The sequence below is a fragment of the Notamacropus eugenii genome, chromosome 2 (genome assembly GCF_028372415.1).
Source record: "Notamacropus eugenii isolate mMacEug1 chromosome 2, mMacEug1.pri_v2, whole genome shotgun sequence".
NCBI classification, from domain to species: Eukaryota; Metazoa; Chordata; class Mammalia; order Diprotodontia; family Macropodidae; genus Notamacropus; species Notamacropus eugenii.
Genome location: NC_092873.1, coordinates 30,926,187 through 30,943,406, shown reverse-complemented (window position 1 = coordinate 30,943,406; position 17,220 = coordinate 30,926,187). Strand labels below are relative to the sequence as shown.

General features: G+C 36.5%; 1 protein-coding gene across 3 annotated transcripts in view; it reads left to right on the top strand.

Annotated features, from left to right (window-relative positions):
• Positions 1-17,220, top strand: part of LOC140524851 (ankyrin repeat domain-containing protein 26-like) — a 47,942-nt gene that overhangs the window by 9,679 nt on the left and 21,043 nt on the right. For 2 of the 3 annotated variants that reach the window (XM_072639686.1, XM_072639689.1), the window contains 8 exons: positions 5,541-5,801; positions 6,416-6,565; positions 8,514-8,750; positions 10,456-10,514; positions 12,488-12,578; positions 14,551-14,764; positions 15,262-15,445; positions 17,061-17,204. In XM_072639686.1, the coding sequence (XP_072495787.1) occupies positions 5,541-5,801; positions 6,416-6,565; positions 8,514-8,750; positions 10,456-10,514; positions 12,488-12,578; positions 14,551-14,764; positions 15,262-15,445; positions 17,061-17,204 (1,340 nt within the window). The remainder of the gene's footprint in view (positions 1-5,540; positions 5,802-6,415; positions 6,566-8,513; positions 8,751-10,455; positions 10,515-12,487; positions 12,579-14,550; positions 14,765-15,261; positions 15,446-17,060; positions 17,205-17,220) is intronic. The other variant, XM_072639688.1, reaches the window with a different exon arrangement.

Below are 17,220 nucleotides of genomic sequence, written 5' to 3'. Positions count from 1 at the left end.
AATTCACGGGGAACGACAGCTCCCTCAAAAAACAGAATGTAAAGAAACTATAGAAGAAATCTCTGCACTTCAAATTATGGTTTTTCCGTGGGTCACTTCTTTTCTCAAATTGTTACATTCCTGTCTTTATTACAATATACAAGAAAGAATAAATGATAAATCTTGGAATGACAAAATTCATACTTATTTCTCCTCTCGTGCAGCCTAGAATCAAGCAGATGCTTTTGGACAGGTATTTTCTTTTCTCCCTTACTCAGTGCAAGGTTTTCCACAAGCACTGACCATTGTCATAAATAAATCTTCTCCGAGATAACTGTGATTTCCTACTTGCCTATTTAAGTATTTAACAAGCTGAACAATTCACCCTATATGAACTAATTTTCGCACAAAATGTCCATCTCTGCGTAGTTTTTCTTTGATTTTGAATTCTTAGAGCTTGCTCTCCCAAAACTTTAGTTTAATCAATTTACATTTTCCTAGATATAAAATGAACTAATTTGTTGAGCATAAGAGTGATAAATAGTAGCATATAGAATGGCTGTTTGCATAACCTCTTTTTTTTTAATTCGGTTTAAAATTCCATCACGTCAGAGGACTTAACACTCTGACTTTCTTCCGGAATTATATTTTCAATGGGACTTCCTGGCATGGGAGCACCCCTTCCTACAACATTCCTTAATCACCCTTGTCCACGGGCCTGGTTAAAATGGAGTTCAACGACTCTAACAACTTGTTGTGTCAGTCAAGACAGCCACAATTTTGAACTCTAGAATCAAAATTAGAGCTGAGATCCAATCTCCATTGGGCTCGAGTGAGGGAAACACGCATTCTTCCCCCTCCCCCCCCACGGACACGTCCACGTCCACATGCACAGCATTCTAGTTAGTGCATTCAACCCTGAGGATTCCCCAATCACTGATGAGTGCCCACCTGCTTTATAGGGCGTCAAACATAAACAAGTGTTTAGCCAGAAATAACTTCCGGGTTTACTTTACATGATTCCTCTGTCTCATTGCACAGTCTAAAACATTCTAACGCTAGCGTTTATTTATTGTTTTTATTTTATAGTGTTGTTTTTTTTGTCCACCATTGGTGAAGAACACCATGCCATCAGAGAAATGATGACATGACTTCCACTTGACTTTGAAATGAGAGAGGGCTGATATGATTAGGTTTAGTGTGACAGCAATGTTTTAAACCTTAATCATGAGATCTCATATCTAATACCAAGGAATGAAAATTCTAAGTACAAAATCTGAGTAATTGCTTCCATGAAATTATATGAAATGGAATACATTTATCATAGAAGGGAATATGTTTGTAATACTGTCCTTACAACCTCCACAAATGATGATCATTGTGTTATATTCGCGTTTCAGTGTTTATGTTGGTTGTATTTCCATGGATTTGTTTGACCTGGGGCATATGGAGTTATGTCTTCCTAATCTTTGAAAGCTCTTTTTATCTGTTTAATCTTGTGAATTTCCTTTCATGAAATCATACTCTTGTCTATCTCTAAGGCAAGTGACAGTTGTACAGTGAATTTCACATTAACTGCTGGTGTGTTATCTGCATATCTTCCTGTTATATTTCTTGGCCTAATCAGAGTAGCTTAAAGAGTTGCTCAGTGATTCATATGTCATTTAGTTTGACTTCCTTTAGCAATACGATATCAAGGAAGACGACTTTTTTCCCACTTCTTTTGAGATGGTCCTTCCCAGTGGTTTCACGTATTAAGAGTTAGGATTTGTTCTCTCTCTCTTTGGAGATAATCAGATTCATTCTGTCATTTAAAAAGAAAAAAAAAAATAATCCCGGTACCGTCTTAGTCCTGATTCTTTGTCTCTGAAATTCTTTCAGGAATTCATGTGTCATGTAATGAGGTATATTTACAAAGTCCATTCTCTTGTAAATCTCTTTTCTCTTCTGGTGGGTATTTTCAGGAAACACAATAAGATCAATTTCAGTTTATTGAGTTTGTTATGAAGATGTCTTCCTTATAGCACCAGTTCATATCACACAATTTTTTTAGTGCTGGAGATTAGACGTGTAATCCTCTGGAATCTATTAACTTCCTTCACCAGAACAGGTTAGTACTTGCTTTCAAACTAAGGTTACTCTGAAACCAGAAGTGGCTTGTTAAGAGTCACACAGGCAATATCAAAATCACTGGTGAGACTCCACCTCAGGCCTTCCTTATTCCAGAGTAACATGTCCATCCACATTGCCTCTCAAACTGCATTCGTCTCTCTCTGATCTTCTGGCTCTGAAACGTTTGCTTATTGATTCCCTATGTCTATCAAATAAACGTAAACTGAAGAAAATAGGTAATAAACTTCATCTTTCAAATCTACTTACATGTTTCCTTACTAAAACGTGGGAATGTTTAGAAACTTTAGACAAGAGATTTCACAGCCTGATGCCTATAAATCATGGGAAAAGAGTAGGCATCAGTAAGTCCTAAAAGTACATAGTAGTATGTAACTTCATTGGAAATAGGAAGAGAGAGCAATCAAGGATCCCTTTGCTTTCAACAATATGGGGGAAGAGGGTATGAGGGCGTCAGTCTCTAATGAGAGATTTTTTATTTTTATTCATCCAGGTACATATTTCCCCTCCCCATGTTACCATACCCACTGCGTATGAAACTTCATTCGTCTCTCTATGATCCCCTCGCTCTGATACTATTGGTTATTGATTCCCTCCGTGTATTAGATAAGATGCAAACCGAAGATAATGTGTAACAAACTTCATCTTAAAATAAAATGACCTATCTGCTTAGTAAAAGTTGTTAATGTTCAGGCACTTGTAAATTTTGAAAAGAGATTCCACAGCCTCATGACAATCCATTATAACAAAGAGTAGGCATCAGGAAATCAGAAATATGGACAGTAGTATATGGTTGACCTGGGGCTAATCTTTGGAAGTTCTGTTAATCTTTTCATTCTTGTGAATTTCAGTCCACGCAATCATACTCTTGTCTACGTCTGAGGGAACTGATATTTTTACAGTGAATTTCACATGAACTGCTGGAGTGTTATATACATATCTTGCTGTCATGTTTCTTGGCCCAATCAGAGTAGCTTAGAGAGTTACTTAGTGATTCAGATCCCATTTACTTTGACTTCCCCTTCCAATATGGTACCAAGGAAGAGGACTTTTTTCCTACTTCTTTTGAGACAGCCCTTGCCAGTGGTTCACATATTAACAGTTAGTTTTTCTTCTCTCTCTCTTTTGAGATAATCAGACTGATTTTGTCGTTAAAAAAATCATCCTCGTCCTGCCTCACTATTGATTCCTTGTCTCTGAATTTAATTCAGATGTTCATGTGTCTTGAAATGAGTTAAGTTTAGAAATTCCGTTCTCTTGGAAATCACTTTTATAAACTGGTGGTTAATTTGCCGAAACATAATCAGATCAATTTCAGTTTAATGATTTTGTTGTGCAGATTTCTTCCCTATGATACAAGTCCATGTCATACAATCCTTTTTGGTGCTCGAGATTAGACGTGTAATCCACTGGGATCAATTAACTCCTTTGAGCAGGGCAGATTATTACTTTCTGTGAAAGTAAGTTTTCATTGAACTGACACAGGCAATAATACAATCACAGGAGAGATTCCAACTCAGGCGTTCCTCAATACGGAGTCAGATCTCCATCCACACTGCATCTCAAACTTCATTTGTGTCTCTGATCCCCTGGCTCTGAAACCTTTGGTTGTTGATTTCCTGTGTCTATCAAATAAAATGCAAACTGAAGAAAATATGTAATAAAATCCATCTTTCAAAAGACATTTCATATCTCCTTTCTAAAGCCTGTGAATTTTCAGACACTTTTAACTATGGAAAAGATATTACATAGCCTGATGACAGTACATAGTGACCAAAGAGTAGCCATCAAGAAATCATAAACTTGCAGAGTATTACGTGGCTTCATTGGAACCAGAAAGAGAAAGAAACCCCATAGGAACACTTGCCCTTTGGCAGTTCTTCATAAAATAGCTTCTTTGGCTGGCGTAAATTTTGCATTCAACATGACCAGCTTAAATGGAGTTGGGGAGTTTGAATGCTTGGCAGTTCAATTCCGAGTAAGGACCACAGCATCTGAAACCTTATCTTATCTTGCTAGATGATCTTCAGTACCTTAATAAAAAAATTTAGATGGAAGCGATTCAGTTCCCTGGCATGACACTGGTAAACTCTCCAGGTTTCGGTAGCACACCAAAATCCATTACCTCTTCTCTTCCATAAGTTCCTTTGAAGCCTCCAAGTACTGAGCTAGTACTGCCTCCCCAGCAATGAGCTTGTTCTACCAATACGTGTATCAACCTCCTGAGCAAGGCTATCCTGCTGTGTAAGTTGCAGCAAAAGGAAGACGGAGAAAAACGCTATCAAATTTAGCAGTGAAGATACCATTGATAATCTGGGAGTCAGCAGTTTCAGTAGAGTCTTAGCCCCATACCAAGATAAAAGTGTGTGTGGAGAGAATATAAATAGCTCTATCATTGAGAGAGTATAAAAGAGGAAAGATATTGGATAATAATACCTTGAAGGGATACCACCATTGAATGAAGGATCAGAGAAAGTTTAAAGCCACAGAAAGTAAATGTTGATTCTGTCTTCTGCTGCTTCTTTCACTTTCCTAAAGCACTGTCTTTTAGTTACAATTTTTAAGCCTAGTATAGAAGTAGTCTTGTCATGTTTTTGAAAGGAATGCTTAAACTCTATAAGCTCTTATTTTCATACTAAATTGATATGGAGTATTGAAAGTTTAAAGATTAATTCATAAAAGTTAGATCATTCTATAAAAAGCTAAATTCTCATGTAATTAAAGTAGTTCAAATGTTACAAAATTGTATCGACTATATAGAAAGCAAATGAAAGTTCGTTACAAAAAATAAAGTAAATGAAAAAATGCTAATTGTGAGTATTTTCTATGGCAAAATATTTGACCATTGTGGAAAGAGAGCTCGCCTCAAAGACACAGAGACATGGCTTCAAGTGTCATCTCTGACACATCCTTGCTAAGCCATTCCTGGGCAAATTGTTTAACCTCTATGTTCTCTTCGACACTGTGAAAGACTGTAAGTTGCACAGAAGTTGGCCACCTTCATTACTCAAGGGGAATTTCCTCAACTGAGAATTCTCTGTAAATGAAGCACAGGTTGAACATAATTGGTTGAAAATCTATTTCCTAACTCTAAGGACTTTGAGAAGTCAAATGTGCATGTTATTTTTAGAAAGTTATCCCAAAAGTAAAGCCTTTCCTCAAACATCTGGCTAAGAAATTCTTTGGGACTACTCATAGAGATAAATGTTCATGAGGAAGTAAGAGGTGGATTTCCAAGAAAGAGACGATAGGCTGAAAAAGAGAAAGAAACCATTATCGGTTACACATGAGACAAAATAGATAATGTGTAAATTAAGAAGATCAAGTCATAAAGCTCGGTAGTAATTTGAGTGACATCCCATGATAAATTTAAGTAATATGTCAGGTGGATAAAACTGATGTACCATTCAATTCCACTATTTCCTTTTCAGATGCATCTCCCATTAATTGTGGGAAAAAGAACAGTTACAGAAATCCTAAAGACTTCACTGATAATTTGAATCATCCTTTCCAGTCACTGCCAGTGACCAAAAGTCTGTCAGGATCCACACGCTCTAGAATGAGTCCTGTCCAAGATAATGAATCACCTGGAGCTGGAAGTGGCTCTAAGCATGCGTACAAGGCTGTGAATCCAGAAGCAGAAGCAGTCCTTCAAAATGACGGTGAACGACAGCTCCCTCGAAAAATGGAAGGTAAAGATGCTAATGAAGAAGGCTGTGCAGTTAACATTATGAAGTTTCCATGGGTCAATTTCTTCCAGAAATTCTTACGTTCCAATCTTTATTACAAGAGACAAGAGAAAATAAATGAAAAAGTCATGCAATGAAAAAATTCATTTCTTTTTTCTCCTCTCATGCAGCCTAGAATCAAGCAGGTGTTTTCTGAGCAGGTATATTTATTTTCTCCTTTAATCACTGTAACATATTCCACAAGCCCTGAAAGACAGTAACTTGGACCATTGTAATAAATTAGTCTCCTCTGGGATAACTGTGATTTGCTACTTCCCTTTCTAAATGTTTAACAAGTTAAACAATTCGGGTTATATGAATTCCCGTTCACACACAATGGCCATATAGGCGTGGTTTTGCTCTCATTTTGAACTCTTTAGAGGTATCTTCCTCAAGCTGGAATTTAATCAATTTACCTTTTCTAAGATGTGAAATGACCCAGTTAGTTGATTATAAGAGTGATAAATACAAGCGTACAGGATGACTGCTTGCATAACTTCATTGTTGATTTGGTTTGATAGGGGGACACGTCAGAGGGCTTAATATTCTGACTTTATTCTAGTCTGATTTCTTCAAAGGGAGTTGCTGGCCATGGGAGAGCTGCTTGCTACAACATTCCCTAATCACCCTTATCGCAGGGCCTGGCGAAAATGGGGGCAACGGACCCTATATCTTGCTGTGCCAGTCCAGACAGCCACAGCTTTTGAACTCCCGTATCCAAATCAGAGGTGAGATCAAAGTCTCACTGGGGCTCGCATGAGCCAAACACATATTCTTTCTCCCTACACACATACACGCAGAGCTTTCTACTTTGTGCATTTAACCCTAAGGATCTCCCTATTGCCAGATTTAAACTATATTTCTCTTTTTGAGGAGTTCTGAAAGAACAATGACTCTTGGGTCTACTTTAGTAAACTTGGGAAGGATTGCATATCCATGCATGTAGTAATGTGTGCTCGGTAACATCAACTCATATTCTTCATAACAAGTATCCATTTCAAAGCAACCAACAAATCGATATAATGGCACATAATTGTCAGGAAGACTGATAAAATGCAGGAATTTGTCCTCGAGCTTACACCACACAAAGTTTCTGAAGGAAGAGAGAGTTCTCTTTAAATCCCTTTTCTATTTAGGTGGTTACTTTCAGGAGCCACCATGAGCTCAATTTCAGTTAAATGAGTTTGGTATACATGTGTCTTCCATGCTATAGCAGTCCATGGCACATGTTTGTTTTTGTTTGTGAGACTAGGCTTGTAATTCCATTGAGAAGAACTAACTTCCTTGACCAGGACAAGTTAGTACCTTCTGTGAAACTAAGGGTCTCAGACAATGGGCTGGAGCACTGACAAGGTAGATGGTGTGCTAATAATCACACAGGCAACATCAAAATCACAGGTGGGACTCAAGCTCAGGACTTCCTCATTCTGGAGTCAGATCTTCATCCACACTGTCTCTCAAACTTCATTCGTCTCCCTCTGATCCCCTGGCTCTGAAACCTTTGGTTATTCATTCCCTCTGTCTACCAGAGAAAATGCAAACTGAAGAAAATATGTAATCAACCTCATCTTAAGCCTCATAGCCAGAAAAAAAGTGTGCTGAGTGGATATAAATAACTCTATTATTTAGAGAGTGAAACGGAGGAGAGATAGTGGGCAATAATAACTTGAAGGGATGCCGTGGTTAAATGAAGGATGAGAGAAATTTTAAAGACCCAGAAATTAAATGTTGATTCTCTGTCTTTGTGTTGCTGTTACTTTCCTACATCATTGTCCTTTAGTTGCCCTTTTTGAGTCTAGTATAGAAGTAATCTTGTTATATTTTAAAAGGGAATGTTTAAACTCTATAAACTGTTATTTTCATGGTAAATTTATTGTGGATGTTAAAATTCAAATGATTAATCTTTAAGAAGTTAGATGGTTCAAAAAAAAAGCTATCTTCCCATTTAATTAATGTAGTTCACATGTTACAAAATGGTTGCGACTATACATAGATCAAATGGGAGTTCGCCAAAAAAAGAAAGGAAGTGAACGGATCCTAATTGTGAGCATGTCTTGTGCAAAAATACTTTAACATGGTGCATAGCGTGCTGGCCTGGAAGCCACAACGAAATGGTTTCAAATGTCATCGCTGACACATCCCGGCTAGGTGATCCTGGGCAAATTTTTTAACCTCTATATTCTCAAGGAAACTCTCTAAGACTATAAGCTGTAGAGAAAGTGCCAGTCTCCATTGTTCAAGGGGAGTTTCCTCACCTGAGAGTTCTTTGCAAATAACATGCTGGGTAAAATTCATAGGTTCAGGGTCTGTTTTCTAATCCTAAGTAGTGAAAGTCAAATGTGAATGTTAATTTTAAAAGTTTCTCCCAAAAGAAAAGCCTTGGCTGAAGCCTTTCCTTCTTAAGAAATTGTTTGACACTACACATGGAGACAAATCTTGATGAGGGAGTAAGACTGATAATCCCAAAAAGAGAGGGTAGGATTAAAAAAAAGAAAAGAAACCATTCTTGATATTGGTTATTCCACGCATGGCATAGATAAAATACATGATGCATAAATTAACAAAATCAAGTCATAAAGTTAGGTAGTAATTTGAGTGACATCCCATGATAAATTTAAGTAATATGCCAGGTGGATAAAAGTGATGTTCTATTTAACTCCACTATTTCCTTGTCAGATGCATCTGCCACTAGTTGTCGGAAAAAGGACAGTTACAGACATCCTAAGGATTTGATTCTTAACTTGAATCATCCCTACCAGTCACTGCCAGTGACCAAAAACTGGTCAGGATCCGCAGACTTTAGACTGAGTCCTATCCTGAAAGATGAAGCAGCTGGAGCTGGAAGTGTGATTGCAGGAGCAAAGCAAGTCCCTCAGAAGCAGGGTGAACCACCGCCCCCTGTAATAATAGAAGGTAGACAAGCTCATGCAGAATCTTGCACAGTTGACACTGTGAATTTTTCATGTGTCGATCATTTTCTCAAATTGTTGCATTCCAATCGTTATTGGAAGACGTAAGCAAAATAAGTGATGAAGTCATGCGATGACAAAATTCATTTCTTGTTTCTCCTCTCATGCAGCTTATAATGTGGCAGGTGTCTTTTGAACAGCTATTTTTATTTTCTCCTTTAATCAGTGTAACATAATCCAGCTACACTGAAAGGCAGTAGCCTAGACCTTTGTGAAAAATTAGTCTTCTCTGGGATAGCTGTGATTTGCTACTTTATTTTTTAAAATGTCAAATAGTAAATGACCTAGTTAGTTGCTGGTTTGTATTACTATTATTAGATGCTGCATAAATTAAGAAATTGGTCTCATATTCAGGCTTCAATGATTATTTTGATTTTGTTTCTATGGATTTGATGTACTGTGACATATACAGTTATTTCTTCCTATTCTTTTAAAGTTCTGTATGTATGTTCAGGTCTGGAATTTTCTCTCCATGTAATCGTCCTCTGTCTTGCTCTGAGGAACCTGAAAGTTGTACAGTGACTTTCAAATTCACTGCTGGAGTATTATCTGCATGTCTTCCTTCCAAGATTTTGGCTTGCTGAGAAAAGCTTATTGAGTTACTTCATGATACAGATCTCATGGACTTTTACTTCGCTAGGCAACATGGCATTAAGGAAGAAGTCTTGTTTTTCCATTCTTTTGCAATGATCCTAGCCAGTGGTTTCACATATTAAGATTTAGGTTTTGTGCTCTGTCTCTTGAAATAACCAAACGGATTTGTCAATTTTCATTTATTTATTTTGTCCTCTCACTGACTATGTCATGATTCTTTGTCTCTGAACTTAACTCAGAAATTTATCAGTCCTGTAATGAGTTATATTTAGAAATCTACTTGTGTTGTGGATCATTTTTCTATTCTTGTTGCAAGGTGATCTTCTAGCCTTAACGGAGGCATGTGGACACCACGGAATCTGATCAAGTATCTTTATACCACCAAGCTATCCTTCCAGGATGTCTGGCTTATTATCGAAAGAAATCAGATCCTCTGTCTCTGACCCTGCAGGCAGACTCAAGCAATGAATATTTCTTAGTCACAAGAGAGAAGGAAGTGGTTGTTGCTAATGGTTCCTTCCCAATTTCCAACGTGACTCACATTGTCCTGATTCCCAGGATGCTGTATACTCATTGTTTTCCCACCTATCCGTCCCCGTTCTTTGTTCTCTTATATTTCCCCAAATTCCATGGATGGCAGTAATCCTATCTTGGATTTGTTGTCTTTGGTTAGTGAGAAATACAAGTGACCCAGTTAATTGATAACTGCTGGCCTAACTAGTAGATTGATCACGTATGATCACTGTCTCTTGGTTTACCTTGAATTTTGAATTATAAAGGTTTCATCTAGATTAACCACATAAATCTATCCTCACACATCTTGGGATTTGGTCTGAAAAGACTGTCCCACTAGAAATGTAAATTGTTTCATTAGACTGCAAATACAATATAATTTGATGAATGCATAATTAGTATGAATTTCTGTTATTTATTCCTTATTTTAAAAGAGATTAAAATAGGTAAATTATATATGGGATTTTATTTATGTAAGAAAATAATTCTGAATAATATAAATTGTTACTTAAATATTCATATCAATTTTACATGACATTTAGAATTTAAAGGATCATCAGAGGAATGCTCAGAAAGTTTTGATAAAAGTGACCTGCAACAGGTATGTAAAAATGACATTCAAATTTCTGATATTTTACTTTACTAAAGCTGCTTTTCATGCTAGTGTTACTGAAAGTTTTTCAGGACTTAGTTTGCTTTTAAATGCATTTAAATTGGTTTAAAACATAATGCATTTTTCACTGAACACATAGGACTTCTTTTTTGCATAATAAGGTATAGGAATCTTTCGTCTGAAAACGGATACTTTTAAAAACAGTCTCTTAGTGAAATGTGTCCATGGTGAATGCTAGAAACCTAATGATATTGCTGGATTTTCCTTCATTTCCCACATGTATAAAATGAAGACCATTTATAAGTGGAAAGAAATGTTATGATTATGATAATTTTTATAAGCTAAATCATTTAGCTTCCAATTAGTTAGGTGGCATAGTAGAGGGAGTCAAGAAGACCTGAGTTTGGCCAACTGTGAGTCCTTATCTGAGAAGCTGGCATCCGTGGGTTTATGAAACAGGAGACTGCTAGATTCATAGACTGCTGTGTCTTGAGGACCTAACACTATGAAGTGCCAAATGGATAATTTTGATTACATTGAACTGAAAATTTTTGCACAAACAAATGCAATGCAACTAAGATTAGGAGGGAAGCAGAAAAATGGGAAAGAATTTTTGCAACTAGTGTCTGTGATAAAGGTCTCATTTCTAAAGTGTATAGAGAACTGAGTCAAATGTACAGCAACACAAGTCACTCCTCAATTGACGAAAGATCAAAGGATATGAACAGGTAGATTTCAGAGAAAGAAGTTAAAGCTACCAATGGTCACATGAAAAAATGTTCTAAATCCCTATTGATTAGAGAGATGCAAATCAAAACAGCTCTGAGATATCACAGCACACCTAACATGACAAATAGGGTGATGATAAAAGTTGGAGAAGATGTGGGAGAGTTGGAGGACTAATTCTTTGTTGGGGGAGCTGTGAACTGATCCAACCATTCTGAAGAGCAATTTGAAACTACGCCCAAAGGGTTACAAAAATGTGCATACTCTTTGACCCAGCAATACCGCTTCTAGCACTGTATGCCCAAGAGATCATAGAAATGGGAAAGGGTCCCACATGTGCAAAGATCTTTATAGCAGTGCTCTTTGTGGTGGCCAAAACCTGGAAATCAAGGGGATGCCCATCAATTGGGGAATGGTTGAATAAATTGTGGTATATCAATGTAATCGAAGACTATTGTGCTATAAGAAATGATGAACAGGAAGACTTCAGAGAGGCATGGAAAGACTTATATGAACTGCTACTGAGTGAAAGGAGCAGAACCAGGAGAACTTTGTACACAGCAACCACCACAGTGTGTGAGGATTTTTTCTGGTAGACTTAGAACTTCATTGCAATGAAAGGACATAAAAAATTCCCAATGGTCTCTTAAGGCGAAATGCCTTCCACATCCAGACAAGGAACTATGGAATTTGTATGCAGAATGCAGGCGATCATTTCCTTTTGTATTAAATTTTGGTTTGTTTTATGATTACTTCCAATCATTTTAATTCTTCCATGCAACATGACTAAGGTGAAAATGTATTTAATAAAAATGTATTAAGAATGTAATAAGAATGTATTAATGCATTATACATTTTAAGAATGTGCAGAACCTACATAAAATTGTAAGCCATCTCAGGGAGGGAGGTGGGAGGTAGGGCAGAGGGGTGAGCGGGAGGGGAAAAATCAAAGATATATGGAAGTGGATGTAGAACACTGAAAACAAACCAAAAAAGACCTGAATTTGAATCTATCCGTGGGCTCCTAGCTTTGTATGTCTAGTAGGATGCTGGACAAGCCACATAACTTTTGTAAAATCATTATCAGTTATGCTTGTGTCACAAAATGGTTGTGAGGATGGCATGAGATAATGTATATAAAGTGTTGTGAAAACCTTAAAGTGCCACACAAATATTAGCCGTTATTATTATTTTAAAATTTGCGTTATTTTACCCTGCTGTTATATATTTTACAGGACAAAGTACAGAGAGATGCAAATGATCATGATGACCTCATTCAGTCATCTGACACAGCTCCAGAGGATTACGATTTACCTCCCCTAAACTGTAAGAATGTTTTCATATTGATTGAACAACTTAGTGCCGATTGTAAAAGTAAGAACGTTTTGAAATTTTCTGACAGAATAACAGTGTTAAACAGAAATCAGAGATGTCTGACTCATAGTAAAGTGGAAGTGAGCCTAATCTCTGGCAGACCGTGGCCAAAGTGAAAGGAATTATGTTGACTGCAGACTAGTAAATTTCTCAGCCACCTTCTATTTGTTTCAGTTCAAAAGGAATTACTAAGTACCTACTGTGTGGGAAACATACAAAGTTTGGATAAGTTTTCTCATTGAGTTTGCAATTTAATAGGGGATATAACCTACATAGACAACTCAAATATTAAAATATATATGTGTTGGAGGAATACAGTCATATTACTACATGAGGGTCAGTGTAGAAAGAACATTTACTATTAAGAATAAATAACCTATGTGTGAACGTACCATCTGTGTTGAGATTTAAAGGACTGGTGTGAACTCAGTCAGTATAGAACATGAAAGTATAGGGGGATGAAATGAACATTCCAGGCATGGAAACTTTTAGTAAAAAGCCAGGAAATGACAGTGAAAAATCCAGTTTTACTGGACAATATATAGCAGTAAGAAATAAAAGGGAAAGGTAGATAATGGAGAGGGCCTAGATTTTGTCTATAGACAAATCTCTCAAACTGGGAGCTTCAGTTTCTTCACCTATTAAATGCTATATATTACAGGATTGTTGTGGGGGGATATATTTTGTAAGGCTCTACGTGCTGTATTATATAATATGTGTTATTAATATTGCATGCTAGGATACGATATGTGAATATGATTTGCTTGGTTGGTAATAGAAGAACCATTTGAAGAGAATGACATGACTAGATGTATAAAGGTAACAGGCAGTGAGCTCTTTCATGGAAAAAACAATCAAAATATTAAAATCTTTCACAAAATGGGCCAAAGTATCAACAGTCTTGCAAATGTTCTGCCTCGTTGTAATAATTCTTCAGTCAGCATGGCATATAGGACACTGTACTGGACACAACACCATGAGTAGCTAGGTTCAGATTCTGCCTTATACACCTACTAATTCTGTGAACCTTAACAAGCACTTCTCTGTGCCTCAGTTTCTTCCTTTGCTTTGAATCTTTGAGCTTATCATTTCCTTTACTGTCAGCTTCACTTCGTGCTCCAATAAGTGTGTCTACCTCTAGCAACTGTGTTAGCTCTCATTGCTTCAACTCTGTTAAACACTATATATGAAGACTTCAAAATTACCAAGGGAAACCCAATAACAAACTCTGTTGAATCTGTCACTTGATACATTTCTAACTCCGGATTAGGTCTAAATTGGGTGACATATCTCTCTGAAAAATAAAGGGACAGCAGCTATTTTACAAAATGCTCAGAAGATTTTTTCACTTTCCTCTGGTGTTTCAGCTATATTTTCTTTAAAGTTACCAGAAGTCTGACCAATGAATAAATGAGGACAGATGTTATTGTATGCATGTTACATACTTATTCATGCTATAAGTCTCTAAAGAAGAAGCAGTGTTTATAGACAACGATTTAAAGTAAAATATTTATTCTACTTATAAAATAATTCAGTATATTTGTAATGCATAGATATTAAGTATATGACGCATTTTATTAATCTTATTTGTCCACACAGAGTACACACCCGAATATTTACTTCTCACATATACTTCTCCCATATTGTGAAAAATCAGGAACTCTCAAGTGTTTTTTTTTTTTTGATAAAGTAATGGGTAACTTAGAGATTTTTCTTAATTGTCCACAGTGCCCACAGGGAAGTAGGCTATTTTCATATTCAATGTAAATCTTGTGACAAAGTAGTGTTTTACTATAATCGTAGGATTTATATGGATAGATATTATTTTGTAATTCCCAGAGCATTTGAATTCTAAATGTACTGCTAGTCTTCAGCAGATTTTAAAATACTCAATTTGTATTGACTTGTATTTTTCTCTGCATAGATCCTACTATATATTTGAAAATTAAGGATGAAGTTCTAAGATATGATCAATCAGTCGATCATAAAAAATCACATTGTACACTACTCGCCAGAAAAGTTAAGAATTTGGAAAACATGATTAGTGGAATGCAGAAGGAAACGTCAGAAACAATAGAAATGAAATCCCAGTTGGAGCATCAAAAAGCAGAATGCAACAGAGAACTCTGTAGCATCAGGTATGGAACTCAAGATTTTCGATAAAGGCTTGGAAGCATTTCTTTTAACGTTGAAGAAATGTGACAGCGAATTTGAAGTTGGAAGGGAAAAACAATGTTATGAATAAGCCCTACTTATTCCTTGTTACTCCATGGACATCTATGAGTTAAATTTTTAGTGAATTATCAAAACGATAGCACATTTCCTTGCAATTTATTTTTTTTTCAAAATGAGGTCAAAAATAAAATCTGAATAATGCATAGTGATGGGAAAATGGATTGAATTTTATCTACATGCCCCTTTACACTTTTTACCAGAGTCATTCAAATGCGTCAAAACTCAGAACGTTCAATTTGCATCATTAAAAGGAGTTTCTTGACTGTGAGTTCCGTACATGGATCCAGTTACCCCTAAATTAATATTCTTTTCCTTTAGTCATTCAGATGACTGTATTTAAATGGCATTCTATTCCTTATTTCTACTGACCTGTCATTTATAAACAGCAATTTTAATCTAGGTTTACCTTGAACCAAGGGAAAATAAAGCTAGAGACTACAAAAATGCTACTTGAAGAACATATGGAACAGTTGAGAAGAGAAGAAGAGCAATATAGCAAAATAGTGGATCTCACCCAGCGACTTGAATGCAGTGCCAGATCTCTGGAAGTTGAACTGACAACAGTAAGAAAGCATATTCAGCAGGTAAATTGGAATCTAAAGTCACTATTTCAATTTTTTCTTGTTAAGAATACGTATGGGTTCCCTGGGAATGGGGGGATCAATACTGCATTTTTTTGAATCCTAAAAATGGCTATGCTTTTTATTTCTGGTATTAGTAGGTTGGGTTCAATGATTTGTAAATGAGTACTCTTAAATACGTAACTAAAAAAGGAACAGTTGCCTCTATTTTAGCATTTGAATGTAAAATTACAGTCTAAATGCCCATGGAAAAAATAAATTGAAGCTGATACTTTTTGAAAGTGTGTTTCACAGTAGAGAATCAGTATGGTGTAATGAATAGAGCTGGCCTCAAATCCATGAGGAGGAGGGTTCAAATGTTGCCATGGACACTTCCTGACTGATTGACCCTGGGTAGACAATCTAGATGGACCCCAAGCCAAAAGTTTCAAATTCCCCCAAAGCTGCCCACAGACCCCAGTACTGGGGGTGGGGGATCTAATGGACAGCACTGCTCTATCCTCAGCTTCGATAAGAATATAAATTCCAGAGCACATTGGTAGATAGAGATTCCTTACCTGAAGATTCTCTAAGCCAATGAAATTGCAAGTTCAATCCCCTTTTCTGTCCCTTGTGCGACACTTTAGCACCCAATCCTTCCGTCTTTCAGAATAGTTTACTGTTCTCTAGCATCTTTACCTTTTACTGATGCAATTCTTATGCAATTAACATTATTCAAGTCTTTCTAAATGGAGGAAAGGCTAAGTCTTCATTACTCAGAGCACTGGACTGAGCCTAAGATGAAATTCAGTAAGGATGAATGTAAAATTATGTAATTAGATGCAAAAATAGTTTCATATGTAGAAGCTGGGAGAAATATGATTACATGGCATTTTGTCTGAAAAGATACAGGAATCTTAGTCAGTTCTAAGCTGAAGTTGAGTCAGTTCTGCTATATGACCACCAAAAACCTAGTGTAATTTTGCCTCCCATTCAGAGAAGCGTAGTTTCGAAACATGTCTCTTTACTGTGACCTGAATAGACTTTGTTTGTACTATTGAATTCATTTGTGGCTCCCACAGAATTAAGGTAACTAGTAAGCAGGATGGAAAACAGAATGAGGAAGGCCCTTGGAGTCTATTGCATGTGAGGATCAGTTAAAGGAACTAGAGATGTTTATCCTTATATCTTCAAGTTATTGAAGGACAGTCAGGTGGAAGAAGAGTGAATTTTGCTCTTCTTCAGTGTAAGGGACAGAGCTAAGAGCAATGGATGCAATGGCAAAAAAGTACATTTTTACAGTTAATGTCAGGGGAAAATTGCTAACAAATAGAACCCCTATAAATAGAATGAGTTTCCCTGAGAGTTCCCCCACCTGTGAAGACTTCAAGTTGCGTTTGGTAAGAGTTAGATACATAACGATGGTATGGATTGAACTAAACAGTTGTCGAGGTTCATTTGTAATTTTCAATTACTATCCATCTTGTTACTTTCATTTTCAGTAGCCTACTTTTCCTAATTTTTTAAAATCTATTTTCCTTCCTTTTTGAGATTCTATATTCCAGTTAAAGGTAAAATGTATTTGCTGACTTTTGAAGGAAAAAGATGATTAAAAATTTTATGAAATTGTTGTCCCCAGGTTGAAGAAGAGCTAAAATACACTCAAAGACAACTTGTTCACGAGCAGAGAGCCAGAACTTTGCAAGAGTCAACTCTGAATAATCTTCTTTGGAAGCAGAAAGAAAAAGAAGCAGTTGCTTCCAAAGCGACTCAGACTTCTGAGGTATTCACTTTGGTCA